The sequence below is a fragment of the Ambystoma mexicanum genome, chromosome 5q, assembly GCF_040938575.1.
Source record: "Ambystoma mexicanum isolate Mex_15411 chromosome 5q, UKY_AmexF1_1, whole genome shotgun sequence".
Lineage (NCBI taxonomy): Eukaryota > Metazoa > Chordata > Amphibia > Caudata > Ambystomatidae > Ambystoma > Ambystoma mexicanum.
Window position 1 is genome coordinate 708,376,406 of NC_090933.1, and position 16,413 is coordinate 708,392,818.

At 47.6% G+C, this 16,413-nt stretch overlaps 1 protein-coding gene across 1 annotated transcript in view; it reads right to left on the reverse strand.

Moving 5' to 3' along the window:
• Positions 1-16,413, reverse strand: part of LACTB2 (lactamase beta 2) — a 504,565-nt gene that overhangs the window by 303,592 nt on the left and 184,560 nt on the right. Inside the window, exon 3 of the mRNA XM_069621184.1 lies at positions 617-737. Within this exon, the coding sequence (XP_069477285.1) occupies positions 617-737 (121 nt within the window). The remainder of the gene's footprint in view (positions 1-616; positions 738-16,413) is intronic.

Below are 16,413 nucleotides of genomic sequence, written 5' to 3' on the forward strand. Positions count from 1 at the left end.
ACAAAAGATGGCCGCCGTCAAGTCCACACCAACCTTACGAAGATGGAGGATCAATGTTACGTATATCGATGACCTCATTCCAAGATGGCGCTGCGTTCACAGGACTCAGACAATATCACCAGTGAAAAGAAATGCAATTCCGGTGCCCTGCGTGTTGCAACGTTCAGGCAAATTTATTCCTGTGCTGATGCTCGCCCTTCCTAGTCCTTGTTATTTCCTGCTTCTATTCTCCTTCATTATTTTGTCCGTTCTCTGTTCGCTCCCTGTTTACCTACTTGACCCTGATTCCTGGTTGCCTCGCTTCAGAATTAGGATTCCTCGCTTCCTACTACATCCTTGAACCCAGAAGAGCTTGCCCCTTACAGGGTGTTTTCCCCTTGGCAGTAGCCATGACACCTGTTAGCCTTCCCATTGTACCTCAGGGTGGGTGATACGAATAGCACAGGACACTACCACATAACGTTGCTACCGCTCTTCGACCCTTACAGTTTGTGTGGTAACATCATGGTTGGAAATGCAGATAGTATAACTGAAAAGGTCACCTTACATTTGTATTACTCATATATTGAATTGCTGTATGCAGTTACAGGTAACAGATTTCTGAATAATAGAGTACCTTAGCGTAGCTCCCTCAGTTTTAATCAGATCACCATCTTTCAGGTATGTGTATTTTTCTCCTTCTATTGATTCTTCGCTATATGGATTTCTTGGCAGTTTGCTGATGTTATATTTAAAATCTACAAAAAAAAATAAAACAGTTACCAATCCTATTTGCTATTATGCAATGATAACACTGGCACTGTTATAACTTCATTTGTATACATGCTTACCGTGACAATACGTAAATTAATGATAAATGTTTAAAAGGGCTGTTGTTATTTTTTGTTACTTAAAATGGCGTTATTTGCACAAAAAGTGAGAAAAAATAAATGGCAGGATGACATTTTCTAAACAATGAGAAACATATGCTTGGAAGGAAAGATTTTCAAAAATATTTCATTAGTGAAAATTGACTTCTTCTTCTTACCTTTAAGTGTTTACCTTTTAAATTTGGTTGCAGAGAATCCAAATATATGAAACCTTTAATACTGGAATGTGCTATGTGAAGGCATCATGAAGCAAGACACAGACAACACATTCAAAGTTCAAACAGAAGAACAAGTTACTTCTTACCTGGTAACGTTCTTTCGATGGTATGTTCCTCCGACGTATTCCTTATCTTGATAGATCCTCTCCAGCTTGCTGGCCTCAGAATTTTTTTTTCAGTAGAGGGCGCTGTGCGTCGATGTCCCTCGACAGCCTGCGTATCGGCGCCGACGTCATCATGCGTATAAATAGCGTCCGTTGCTCAGTTCCGTTTTGACGTGAACAGTTGTTTTACATGAATTGGTTAGTGTCCCAGAAGGAGCATAAGCTGTAACCACAAGGGAAGTTTTACTGAGGGGATGGATGGGAGGGGCGATAAGGAATACGTTGGAGGAACATCCCATCGAAAGAACATTACCAGGTAAGAAGTAACTTGTTCTTTGAAGGGATTGTGTCCTCCGACGTATTCCTTATCTTGATAGATTCCCATAGCAGTGGTGTGTAACTGGAGGTGGGAGTAAAATTACCATGTTTGCCTTCAAGAGTGAACAGAGTGCATCACAGCTTTGCCAAACCTAGTCTCTTGGCTAGAGGAGGAATCCAGGTTGTAAAATCTTGTGAAGGTATGTGCAGACGACCATGTGGCAGCCACACATGTCTCGAATCCGTACCCATCTTTGGAGGGCCGAAGAGGCTGCAATACCCCTGGTTGAATGAGCCCTAAGATTTTGAGGAGGCTCTTTCCCTGCCAGTTTGTAACATTCCAGAATGGCTAAAATAATCCATCTGGAAATGGTCTGTTTTGTTATCGGTAATCCCAATTTGTGCCCTGGGTAACCTACGAACAGTTGGTCTGCTTGCCTAATCCTAGCAGGTCTGCTGATGTAAAAGCTCAAAGCCCGCCTTGGGTCCAGCCTATGCAGCCTTTCTTCCTCTTTCCCCGGGTGGGGAGGGGGATAAAATGAAGGCAAGGTAATCTTCTGAGTGATGTGGAATTCAGAAACCACCTTTGGGAGAAAATTAGGCTTCACTTGTAGGACAACTTTATCTTTATGAAAAATTGTATGAGGGGGTTTACAAGATAGAGCCTGTAATTCGCTCACCCTCCTAGCAGATGTCAATGGCACTAATAAGACAGTTTTAAGGGTGAGAAACCTTCGTGAACAAGAGTGGAGTGGTTCAAAAGGAGTACCCATCAGGAAATTGAAGACTAAATTTAAGTCCCATAAGGGAACTTGGAATGGTCTTGGAGGATAGACATTGGTTAATCCCTTCAGAAATTGTATTACTAAGGGTAACTTGAAATACGATGGTTCCTCTGGAGTGCGCTTGAAGATCGATAGTGCTGCGAGATAGCCCTCGATAGTGCCAACCTGAAGGCTCGAATTTGCCAAATAGAGTAGAAAAGATAACACCGTTGGTGTACCACATGAAAAGGGGTCGAAATTCTTTTCTCTACACCAGCTGCAAAATTTGTTCCAACGGCAGTGGTATAAAGTCTTTGTTGCTGGCCTTCTTGCCGAAAGCAACACCTCCATGACGTCATCTGGGAGGTCCCAATCCTTGTATCTCAACCTTTCAGATACCAAGCGTGAAGGTTGAGGATTCTGATGTCTGGATGGAGAACCTGACCTCCCTTCTGCGAGAGAAGATTCTCCTTGAGTGGAAGACGAATTGGAGGGCAGATGGACATGTCCAGAAGGTCCGGGTACCACGTTCTCCTGGCCCAGTCCAGGGCAATTAGGATCATGGCTTTCCGGAACCTTCTCAACCTCCTGATCATTTGAGGAATGACAGGGACTGGCGGAAACACGTACAGAAGTGGAAACTCCCAGTCTACTACGAACGCGTCCCCTAGAGTTCCTCTCGGGGGAAATTCCCTTGAACAAAACTGATCGCACTTCCTGTTGATGCTGGTGGCGAACAGATCCACTTGAGAGGTTCCCCAAAGGGTGAAGATCTGTTGAAGGACTTGGGAGACTGTACTCTGCCTGCTCAGACCGTCCGCTGTCAAGTTTTTCTCTACGGCTAAGTGAACTGCCGACAGAGAGATTCCTTCTTGGATTGCCCAAAACCAGAGCTGCATCGCCTCTCTGCACAGAGCCAGTGATCCTACGCCTCCTCTTTTGTTGAGGTAGTGCATGGCCACTGTGTTGTCTGTCATTATCAGGACATTTTTCCCCTGTACTGATGGCAGAAAAGCCTTCAGCACTAGTCTGATTGCTGTCAGCTCTAACAGGTTGATATGTAGTCTGGATGGTCAAGTCATTGGTATGGGCTCCCCACCCCGTGAGTGAGGCATCTGTGACTACTGTTATCTCCGGCCATGGTTACCAAAACAGTTCTCCTTTCAAGATGTTCTCCTGGCAGGCCCACCACTGAAGGTCTCGAGCCACCTTGTCCGGAATCTGAAGGAGGTCTGTCATTCTCCCTGAGAATTGTGACCACTGAGTTCTCAGTGCCCACTGAAGAGATCTAATTCTCAGGCGAGCCTCTGGCACAAGGAAGATGCAGGATGCCATGAGGCCTAGCAACCTCAAAAAGTCGAAGGCTGGGAGACGTTGGGCATTTTGAAACTTGGTGACCATCTGCAGAATATCTTGAGCCCTCACCTCTGGCGGCGAGGCTTTTCCCAGCGAAGTGTTCAGGACCTCTCCAATGAACTGGAGTCTCTGTGATGGTATCATCTTTGACTTCTTTAAATTGAGGGAGAAGCCCAGTTTGTGAAGGAAGTGGCAGACATAATCTAGCTGGATCTGAGCCTGTTCCGGAGATACAGCTCTGATCAGCAAATCGTCCAGGTAGGGGTAGACGTGAATCCCTTCCCTCCTTAGACTTGCAGCCACTACCGACATTAGCTTGGTGAAGACCCTCGGGCGGAGGTCAGCCCAAATGGCAGAACTTGAAATTGAAAATGAGAGCCGCCAATTGCGAGCCTCAGGTATTTCCTGTGTTTGAGATGGATTGGCACATGGAAATAAGCATCCTGAAGGTCCAGAGATACCAGCCAGTCCTGGAGCTGGAGGGCCTGAAGGATCTGAGAGAGAGTTACCATCTTGAACTTGTCCTTCCTGAGGAACTTGTTCAATTCTCGTAAGTCCAAGATAGGTCTCAGTCCTCCGTCCTTCTTCGGTATTAGGAAGTAGGGGGAGTACCAGCCCTTGTTCCTCTCCGCTACAGGTACCGGTTCTATGGCACCTTTCTCCAGCAGGTCTACAATTTCCTGCAAGAGGAGCGGATCTGGAACTTTCTGAGAGCTGTTCCCCGGTGGATGACTGAGGGATGCGTAGAAAAGGCAGGCAGTAACCTTGGGCAACTGTCTCCAATGCCCAAGCATCTGACGTAATAGCCTGCCATTTCGTCAGATGTTGAGTTAGCCTGCCCCCTACTGGTGTCTTGTGAGGAGAGTCCTCAGAGTGATTTAGAGGCGGCTGATGCAGGTGCCGAGGGTAAAGAGGTACCTGCTGCTGCTGCGGCTTTTGTATTTTTACCCCGTCCACCTCGGGTGAATCTTTTTTGACCTCTTTGAACCGACTGTCCTCTGGCTTTTCCGAATGCTGAATAAAAGTGAAAGGACTTACCTCTCCAAGAGGTTCCTGACGGGCGATATGGCGTTTGGTGGATTGCAGCACCCAGGGTTTTTGCTGCTGCTTTGGATGTCTGTAACTTTTTTAGGCTGTCATCCGCCTTCTTACCAAACAAAGAAGAGCCGTCAAAGGGCATATTTAAAAGTCTGGCTTGTACATCTAGAGCAAACCCAGACTTTCGCAACCACGCAAATCTGCGGGTTGTAGTACTTGCCGCCATGGCCCTACTGATGCTGTCAGCAGAATCAATGCCAGTTTGAAGGGATTCGCACATTGCGTCTTTACCATCCTTAATGATGTTTAGAAACGCTTCCCTTTCTTCTCCCTCTGGGAGGCAGTCAGCCGCTGATGAAGCACACTCCCAAAGTGTATGGCTGAACCTTGCGAGCGTACAAGTAGCGTTAATAGATTTCAACGCCATGCTACATGCAGAAAAAACTTTCTAAGCCATAGAGTCGTATCTCTTGTCATCCCTGTCCTGTGGAACAGTGGGGTATGCCGATCTACTGCCTAATGCAGTTGCTGCCTGGACAACCAGACTCTCTGGAGTTGGATGTTTAGACAAAAATTCTGGGTTAGTAGTAGATACCCTATATTTGGCTGATAACTTTTTGTTAACCGCCGGGATAACCTCAGGAGTTTCCCAGTTAGCCAATATTTTTCTTTGTAATGCAGCGTGAAATGGAACCACAGGATCCTCCTGTGGGCCTTTGACTAAGATGTCTGTAAGGTCATCCTGTTGGAATGCAGGTGAGGGTGTAGACCAACCCATGAATTCTATAATTCTTGCCATTAAAATTCTGTAAGGGGTCTCAGCATGTTCCCCTGGGTCTGATTTGGCAAATTCTATTTCTGGGGAAGTATCTAACCCACTTGCCTTATGTAAGGATTCTCTAAGGTCCTGCAACCTATTTTCCTCAGAGGTAAATTTCTCTGGTTCTGGTGTTGCAGATCTCTGCACGCCAAAGGGTCTTTCTTGATCTGAATCCTCCCCTTTCTCATAGATTGAAGACAAAGGTCTGAAATGATCAGACCTTGGAAATGGCCTAAATCCCATTTCCAGAGCGGAAGAGGCTAAATTTGTCGTAATCCGTTGGGAAAACGTTGACGTCGTCGACGCTGACGTTAAAGGCTTCGAAAAACACTGAAAAAGGCGTTGAGAAGATTGGAAGTGGCCTTGAAGAACTCGAGAGGATCGGGATCCTACTCGAGGTTGTCGATGACCTCAAAGTCATGTTAGAGGCTCTGGGTATGACCACTGGCTGTGAAGTAGTGACGGCCGTGGGTTTGCTCTTTTTCGACGTCGAAGACGGCATCGATTCGATCGACCTATGCATCGTTGAGCCCTTAGATAATGGCGTTGATGACACAGATTTATGCATCAAAGGGACCTTCGATGATGGCGTCGATGGCACAGTGCCTTTGCTTGAGGGTTTGTGACGCTCTCAAGTAGTTTCTTTCGCCGGGTGCAACGACTCGCAGCGTTTAGATTTTTCGGGTCTTTCACACAGGTTATCACCCTCAGCTGTCTTCGAGGGGGTCGAGGCCGCTTTCTCAAAGACGCTAAGCATCCTTTTACGGAATTCCTCCCACTCAGCCTGAGAGCTATGTTTTGTGGGGCAGATGACTCTTTCCGGAGAAACAGAAGAAGACGACGAGGAAGGGGGTCTTCGACGTCTCTGACTTGAATGCTTGGATCTCGAAGAGTGGTGGGAACTGCATCGAGACCTAGACCGAGAATGTTTCCTGTGTCGGCGAGGAGACGAATGTCTCGACTCTGCCGAGGAAACTTTCGAAGGAGTTTCAACTGTCTTACCTCTCTCAAGCTTCCCCTTACGCTCCTTCAAGGCTTTCGCCGTCATGGACATGCAGTCCTCGAACTCCGAACATTGGTGCTCCAATCCCAGGCACCACAAACAGATCCTGTGAGGATCTGTCAATGACATTTTCTTTCCACAGTCTCGACATTTTTTGAAGCCGGACCGTGGAGTCGTCGGTTCGGATGAGGAAGGCATCGAGTAAGAGTTGGTTTATTCACGAGGAATAATGAAGAATATATTCTCTGACTAACGGACTGAGCAACGAGATTCCGAGGCCCACGAAGCGCGGAAAAACGGAACTGAGCAACGTACGCTGCACAAGTCTATTTATACGCATGATGACGTCGGCGCCGATACGGAGGCTGTCGAGGGACATCGGCTCGAGGGACATCGACGCGCAGCGCCCTCTACTGAAAAAAAATTCCGAGGCCAGCAACCTGGAGATGATCTATCAAGATAAGGAATTCGTCGGAGGACACAATCCCTTCTAAATTATTTATTAACTCAAATGTCAGGATGGTTGAAAGCCTAACTTGCCCTAAACTAAGGTGGGATTTCTCTACCTACAGAAACTAAGGACATCTGAGTCAGAAAGTTCAACTTAACAGTCAGTCTGTGTCCAAAACCTATACTTGACCTCACAACTAAAGCTAAACAATGTGTAGGGATGTCAGCAAGAAATAGTGTTCCGAATAAATTTCTGAGCCTTTTCCAGCTCCTTGCTTAGTTCCCCTTCCCCAATTTCAAGACAGTTCCACAAAGTCTCTGAGTTCCCTGTCCAACAGTTCAAGACAGTTCCACAAAGTCTCAGGGTTCCCTTCCCCAAGTTCAACTTGTACCTATTCTCAATCTTTCAAGGTTCAATAAAAGCAGCTTGAGATCAACATTATACTCATTCCGATTTTTTAACAGTTTAATCAGATTGCTTCCTCCTGTTTTGCTTCAGCAGCCTCTTTGGCTTTCACAAATAAGGTTTCCCCAGTCTAGGCACAGTTGTCAGACCACCCAGTCCACCCATTACAGGACACGCAAACAGGAACCCTAGGCTCCTCAGTGCATACAGGTTCTTCTGTATCTGTACCTGTGTGATGGTTCACACTCACTTGGCTTTTCCTTGCCAGCCTCTTAGCTTTGCGACACTGTATTCTTTCCTTTGCCAGTCTCTTGACTTTGCCACAATATGTTTTCGCATACAGTTCACTTTGTGGTGTTCTTGTTCCTTCACCACCTTGCTTTCATACTTTCTTGCAATGCTTCCACTGTATTTCATATGTTACGTGCTTTGCTTTCAATATGCGTAATATGTATTTCACACAAACGTATAATTTATTTTTAAATCTGTTATATTAGTAGTAACATCGAAACATCAAGTACTGTTCCATCAAGGAAATATCACCCCAGAAAGAACTACAGAACAGAGTACCCTACATTGCAAAACTGATCATAATAGTGCATAAAACAATACAACAAAAGAAAAGAAAGAAAAAAGGCATTACAAGGTAACAGCGTACAGCGAGTTAGCCAGGGTCTATTCTAGGCGCTCCCCACAGGAGGAAACACTGTTCAGTCAAACAAATGGGGATCATAGTCCAACATAAATGTCACACCTTAGTAAAGAACGTTTCTAAAAATGAAGGTTCAAAAGAAGCCGCTGTCCGGCTCTCACAAAGGCTTATCATCTGATGGCTGGTGGAACATCGCAAAAATGAGTGTGCACCATAGCTCACAGTCTCTATATCATAAACTATACTGTGGGGTCTTTTTTAGTTTCCAGGATATTGAAATGCGTCTCTTGGCTAGTACACGCAAGGTCCATACTTTGATCACATGTCTACATTTGTCCGGTCTAGGATATGCGCCCAGCAGACATTCAACCGTGCCCCATTGGCATTGCATGATCTCAGCACCGCTACAGGCCAGCTCTGTCAGGTGTCAAAAAACATGCAATAACGCACATTGCCAAAACATGTGTATGATGTCCACTTCATCAACGCCACACCAAGGACAGGGAGGCAACATTTTAGGATTAAACCTGGCCACTCAGCTAGGAGTCATATATGTTCGATGTAGCACATTAAGTTGCAAGAGACGGAAATATGCATTCACGACACCATTTTGACAAAAAGTAATGCATTATCCCATTGCGCATCAGTAACCTCCCGTCCAAAATCCTCCTCCCACTGTTCCTTCAGTCGCACATCTAGCTCCTACATCAAAGTTAACAGCACTACAGACTCTGGTTTACCGGGCCAGGCAGCCCATTTACCTTTGGCCGCCTTTACCAATTACAGGTATCGCAGAAAGTGACCCCTGGGTAGACCTTATATTTGCTCTAGGTCTCCCAAGTCCCGGAAAGCCCAATTTTTGTACATGTCTCTCCATGTGGCCAGTCGCACCTCCTCCCATCTTCTGGCGACTGCCAGTTAATTCACATCAGAGCACGTATCTGCGGTCATGGGAATATGCAGCGAGCAGGGATGTTGTAAATTCAGCATCCTCAGCTCTGTTCCATACCTGTCTGCCCACCCTAACCAATAGCGTTTGCTGACCTATGCAGGAGTCCAGGGCCCACAAAGCCTCTTTAATCCATGCCGGTCGCACCAGTACCAGCAACAACCTGGATTCCATAGGTGCCCCATCAGACAGTCAACCACGTGTCGGAGCTGTGCAGCCAAATAAAAAAAGTTCCAAATGCAGTAGTTGCACTCTCCCATCCTGGTATCTCATACACAAGGTGTGCAACGCAATCTTGTGCCATCTGTGATCCCAGAGAAAGGCCCCGAGCATAGTGGCAGGGCCACTGAAGAAACCGGCCCCAATGTGATAGTGTACATTCGTAAAAGCGTAAAGTAACCATGGAAGTACAATCATTTTCACTAGGGATACTCGACCCATAGTAGATAATGGCAATTTGCTTCAGAATTTTATGGACCATTTCACTCCCTCCACCGCCCTGGCCGTATTTATGACAGGCATAACTTCGGGCGCATGCGCTATATGAATACTCAGGAACCTAAAAGTGTGTGTCTCCCATTTCAGTTCCAAATCTGGTAGGTCCCTGGAATCGTACCCATGCAGTCTACCTAAAGGAAAAAGGCACGACTTCTGCTGAAAGAAAACCCGGACAGCCTAGCAAAATCGTCCAAACTTCCAGGGTGATGGGCAGATTATGTTCCGTTTTTCATACATATAGGAGAACATCGTCAGCATAAAGAGATATGAGGTGCCAGATCCCCTCACTACTATGCCAGCCTCTGCAAATTCTTAACACAGATACACTGCAAGAGGTTCCAATGCTAATATGTGAAGCATCGGCGACATCAGGCTCCCCTGTTGAGTCCCTCTCTGTGTAGCCCATGAGTCAGATATCTGCCTCCCCGTTTTCACCCTAGCCACCGGTTCCATATACAGTAACATGACCCAGCGAATAAAGCACTCTCCAATACCAAAACCTTGTAGTACCACACACATCCATTTCCAATAAACGGAATAAACCGCTTTAATTGCATCTAGCGATGCTACTGCATATGGTGCATCCTGGGGGTTAATCTGATCAATTATGTGTTGTAAGCGACGGAAATTCAAAGCAGTACTCTGTCCTGGCACAAATCCCAGTTTATTCTCAATTATTAATGTGCCAATTAAGTCACCCAGCTAACAGAGCGTTTAGTATTTTAATGTCTTGGTTCAGCCTAGCCAGGGGCCGATAAGACTTGCAGAGTTCGGCAAAGTTCCCAGGTTTTGGTATGGGAACCACCAGAATCTCTCGCATACTAGGTAGGAGCAAGCATTTCTCATAGGCCTCTTCATATACGCTCAAAAACACAGGGGTAATATGATTGTATGCCTTATAGAACTCTGCAGGGAGCCCATCACCCATGGCACTTTACTGGATGTCAAGGAAGCGATCACCCCACCGACCTTGTTTGCTGTGAAAGGCATCTCCAAAGCGGTTGCCTCGTCAGCAGTGAGTAGTAGTAGCCGAATCTGGGAAAGTGCATAGCTCATCTCTTCTACATGCACCGGAGCGTCATGTTTATAAAGGTGACTATAGAACGTATTAAAGATATCATTTATCGCTGCATGAGACCGCCAGGGTGTGCCGCATTCATTGTATAATAGTGTGATTGCTCGCCTATGCTGCTCAATCCTGCACAGCCATGCTAACAACCTCCCCCTTAGCATGCGTGCGTGTCACATGTACCAAATAGTCAAATTTGCTGCGCCTCTCCCATGCCTCTGTACATTAGGTCAGCAAAAGGAAAAGATCTGCCTCCATCAGAGGGGTCTCAAGCGTGTTCGCTTCCATGGTGCAAACCGATCTTCCAGACCCCGAGGTCCTGCCGCAGTGATCGTCTGATACCCTCTGAACCGGCAATTACTTCACCCCTAGTCACCGCCTTCAGGGTCTCTCACACAGTCCCCCAGCTGTCAACACTGCCCACATTAGTGTCTAGGAAGGTCACCAGGAAATCCTCTAGCTGGCCTCTAAAAGTGTTGCCACGCAGCATATCCTTGGACATTAGCCACATTGGTCACAACATACCATCAGTGGAGAGTGGTCTGAAATGGAGCCCTCCATATACTCTGCGCCCGATAACGCCACCTGATGCTCAGCCCCCACAGACAAATAATCAATTCTGGTATACAGCTTGTGCGGGGCAGAATAATAGGAATAGCCCCCGTTATCGGTATTCAGTTCCTGCCAAATGTCCACCAGCGATTACTCCGTCAAAGCAGCGTTAAGGGCCCCTGAAGCCGTTGAAGATCTGTCACATGCAGGGATCGACCTATCCAGAGCTGGGCACGGGATACAATTAAAATCCCGCCCCAAGAAACAAGGCATTTCTCTTTAGGGTCAGTTGACCACTCAATGGGCGAATATGTGCCAGTATCCTATGATTAGCGAAGTAGGAATTCACTATGCATATTTCCTGGTGTTCCACATAGCTGTGCACTATCACACACCTGCCCTCTCTGTTCTCCTCCACATTCAAGAGACAGAATGGGACCGCTGTATCTATCCACACCAGTACCCCTCTAGTGAACTTCGAATATGTGGATCCATAGCCAGTTTCCACCTACCTGGCAAAAACCCTGTCCTGTTCCTCAGGGAGCAAGTGTGTTTCTTGCAATAAGGCAATAGATGTCCTTTTCCTGCGCAAACAGGATCACACCAGGTTACTTCGCAAATAGGAGCCCAAACCCCGGACATTCCAGGTCACTATTCTAATCAGCGCCATCTGGGTGTCTCAGCAACCATCCCGGCAGCATAACCCAGTGCTCCCTGTGAAATTTCCACCACTCTCTTACCCCATGGACAGTGTTTGGGACAGCGAACCCTCCCTATCCACACTCATGCCTCACATACGAAATCCCAACCTTTGAAGCCCCCAACCCCACCTTCAGCCAATTTCTAAAATCCTGAATGCAAGCCTCAGCAAAACACAAAAAACAAACATGTTGTAACAAAAACAGTGTGCCCACAATAATAGGGTCATAACAGTGCTCAACAGCATCCAGCCGTTCGGGCGCACCCGTACCCTCGAGGCCACCCTGTGCCATTGGGGTATCAGGCCAAGTACCGGCAATAGGCAGGCACCAGTTATGTCAACTATACCGTGGGTGTCCGAGATTCCATGCAATGGGCAGCTGCGTTACACTCCCGCTACCAAGAATCTCCCAGGGCCGTGGAGACAATGCAAGTCTCAAGTGTTTTCAAGTTTTTGGTTGCACGTCTCTCCTTCAAGTGACTCAGGGGTCATCCCTTCTGTTGTCCAATCCGTCATCCACCCCCTTGTCCGTCATACAGTTGTGGTCCATCCACATATTTGCTTTCTCCAGACTCTCAAAAAAAGAGCGCTTTCCCTTTATACATCACTTTCAGTCTGGCAGGGTTAACGAGAAAGTACTTGAGTCCCAACTGACGGAGCCTCTCCTTTGTGGGGACAAACATGTTCCTTCTCCTTTGTACTAGTGATGTGTAATCAGGATAAACAGCAATCATGGAATTGCCCCATTGTATCTTTCCACCCTCTCTGGAATACTGCACTATCACTTCTCTGTCCTTAAAATTAAGGACCCTAGTGATTACGGGTCGTGGATGAGATCCCAGCGGTGGACATTTCTGGAGCGAGCGGTGGGCCCTCTCTAATGTGATGCCCTGAGACAAGTTCCCGGGGCCAACTTCTTACAATATCAAGTTTTCGATGCAGGATGTAGGATCCGAGCCCTCCGCGCCCTAAGGCCTAGCACCCAAATGTTATTCAGATGGGACCTACCCTGTGCATCTTCGGCACGCAGTTCCTGTGCAGTATTCTTTGCCTCTAAGATTTTCACCCTCAATTCCAGGTCCAGGTCTGCAGTGGTAGTCAAAGTCTCCTGCAACAGCGATTCTGTAGCAGTGACCCTCTCCGCCAGGGACCGTGCATCCTGCCACAGGAGTTGCACATCTACTTTCACCTCCTCAATTTTGTTCTCAAAGGAGGATCGTGAGGCTGCAATAGCGGCCATGATTTTAAACTCCTGGGACCCCTTCTGTATCGTCAGTGTGTCTGGCTGCTCTGCTTTTCTATCCGAGGCAGGGTCTCTGCTGCTTCCCCTGGCTTGCGAACAATTCCATGATCGTATCCCTTCACCTTCTGTTTGGTGGATGGCATATCAAAGGGTGCTCAGGGGGGGCACTCCCCACAGCTCACAGCACAGTAGCATTTAGTAAAGGCAGGTGGGCTTCGTATAAGGAGATGCAACAAGAGTAACCCCTCCCTTAGCAAGCACAGGTCAGGAATGAGTAGTGAGGGGGCCCCACTCTAGATTACGCCTTAACTCAACCAGCAGGCAGTAAGAGTGATTAGGTGTGGGTCACTAACCCACAGAATCCTGTTAGTACAAATGCCACCAGGCAGCCTGCAGAGGTAGCGTTTCAGGAAAACAGGAACCCAAAAGCAATAAAAGACGTATTTCCCGGGTCAGACTGAGGGTTATCCCTCATGGGGGGGTGGGGGGGGGGTGTCCAGCTGACAGCCACTATAAGCTGCACTTTCCAGAGGGAGACACATTTTTAAATACCTACACACGTGTTGTTCACTTAACTCATGGCACAGGCAGCCTTTAACATCCAGCATGTGAGATTCCACCTGCCACCTCCACTGCCACCAAGGAAAGTAGCCAGCCCTTCTACATCACAGTGTTTGTCATCCATGGCTACAGCCAGAGGCTAGCAGTCTATTAGGATCTTGTTGGCAAAGCGCATCTCCCCGGTAGGGCAGCGTTCTTTTATGTCGGCCTCTACGGTAGGTATCAGGGCTGCGCCGCTCAAGCCGTTGCAGCTCCGTAGGAGAGCCGGTGGGGGACACCCAGATTATGCACACACTGCAGCGCATATACCGACCCTCACGCACAGGCGATCGGCGGGCAGGCTCAAGACCCCCAATGAGGGTCGCTTTGCTCACTTGCTCTGCACATTTCCAACTCGGGCAGAAGCACCGGAGCAAGCCTCAGGTCCAGGTTCGCAGCCCGTCCGCTACTGCTTCGCTTCCATAGCCGACACGGCTGCCATTTTAGATACTGGAGGCACTCTGAAGCCGCTCAGATTTCTTGGCTCCCTGAGCACCAAATTACATTGGAAAAACGCTGCAGGAGCAGTCCTTCGTATTGGCAATTATAATCAATGGAATTCAGTACATTAGCCCATATAATGGCACCACAGTCAGGATCATTGGCAGCAGGTCGGGCTCCAGGAATTTGCATCTGGGTGGGCCAGGTTTGTGATCAGGGGGGCCCAATTTATATTGGGTTTAGGTGTAGGAATACTTTAAACAAAGGGCTGACGTTTATCCAGATTTCCCAGATCCGTGATTCAGTAAAAAAATGTCTTCCCAGATCCAGAAAAATGCATTTGCACAGCTCTATGAAATACAATACAAAGCAATAGAGAATCAAGGAAAATATAGCGCTGTAACATCAATCTACCTATTTTCACCTTGCCATTTGCTCTCTCCTTTCTATTATATACACTTCTCCTTCACCTTTCACCCCCCAGTCATCTTCCATCATCTCCCCCCCACCAATCTCATTTATCTTCACTCCCAATTACCCCCAAAAACCCTTACCATGTCTTTCTTGGCATGGCTGGGGAGAATCAAGGGTAATCCTTCCTCCTCCTCAAGGGCTGAGGAGCAAGACACCAGTGTTTGTTACATCTCAGATGGTGTGCTCTCAACAATGCCTCCCTGAACACTCTGGCTACTCCAGTAGGCCTTGGAGGAGGTGCTTGTGATTCGGCCAACTTGTTATGAAGACACCCCCCCCACCTCCAATATACTGAAGCAAGGAAGACATTTTGTTTCTTACAAAATTACATTTTGAAGCACAATTTCTTTTTTTGTTGCATTTTTGCAAAACAATTTTTTTTTAATTCTTTTTATTAAATTTTTCAACCGATATAACATTCCCCATAACTCCCCCCTCCTTCCCACCCCCGTCCCGCGGTGCTGCCTCAGGTTTTCCGTTGTTTCCTGTAATTTCCTTGTGTCTCTTCGGGGTCATTGCAGATCTAACAGTCTTAAACGTTGCGGACGCCATCCGATCCTGAAGTCGTCTCTGAGAAAAGTTAACACTTCCCCCCCACTCGCCTGCAAAGTTCTGCATTACATTGTTCATTGCATATGTGGCCCATTCCATTGCCACGATTTCCCACACTTTACGCAGCCAGTCCTGGAATGTCGGAATGTCAGAGCTTTTCCACCTCTGGGCTATCATTGTCATTCCGGCTATAGTAAGCATCGCCCGCGCGCTTTCTCTGCCTCTCGGCTCTCCTGCCGCTTCCTCGGGCCGAAGGCCCAGGAGGGTCCATTCCGGGGGCGTGTTCCCCCCTGATCCGAACACCTGTTCTTGTGCTTGACGGATTTCCTTCCAGAATGGGTCTATCTTTGGGCACCTCCACCAGATATGTTCCGCTGTGCCCTCCTGCCCGTAGCCTCTCCAGCAGATTCCCGTTGTCTCCGGGTACATCCTGCGCAGGCGGGCTGCAGTATAATGCCACCCATAGAGTATTTTGTACCAGGCTTCTTGGGTTTGCGAGGCTCTCGCTAGTTTGGGGATTTTCCTCCAAAGCTTCTCCCATTTCCTCTTCTCTATGTCCCTGCCCAGTATGTGTTCCCATCTTCCCATATATGCCCACTGCGCCCTCGGAACAGCTTCGTCTAGAATCTTGTACAGCTGCGAGATTAGCCCTTACGAGCCGTCATTGGTCATTAAGAATTTCTCGAAGTGGGTCGGAGATCTAGTGGACGCCTCCTTATTTGTGGGGTGGAGAAGCCAGTGGCGCAGCTGGGAATATCTCAGTCTCTCGCCCTCGCCCAGGGCAAAGTCCCTTTTACAGTCCATAAAGGTGCTGATTTCCCCCCCTATGAACATGTCTCTCATTCTCCGGCAACCCCCTTCCCGCCAATTCCTGAATGCCCCCCTCTCCAGCCCAGGAGTGAACTCTTTGTTATTAAATATAGGTGTGAAGGGGGACGGGTAGGTTGTGATCTCTTTATGTTTAACCAGCCTGTCCCAGTTATCCGCCACTAATTTAGTGATGGAGCTCTCGTACATGTATTTTGGACGGTGCTGCTTAGGTAGCCACAGGACCTCCCCTAGATCATGCTGTGTGACGGCCCTGTCCATTTTGACCCAGTGTTTTTCTTCCCCCTCATGGAGCCATTCCCTAATGACCCTTAGCTGGGTTGCCTCATAATATTGATGGAAATTAGGGAGGGCTAGTCCCCCTTCTTTCCTCAGGGCCATGAGTTGCTGCCTGCTTATCCTTGCTCTTTTCCCCTCCCAGATAAATTTGTTCGTTGCCGCTTGGAGCTCCCTGAAGAAGCTTGCTGAAACATTTTGGGGGATGGCTTGAAATAGGTAGAGCATACTTG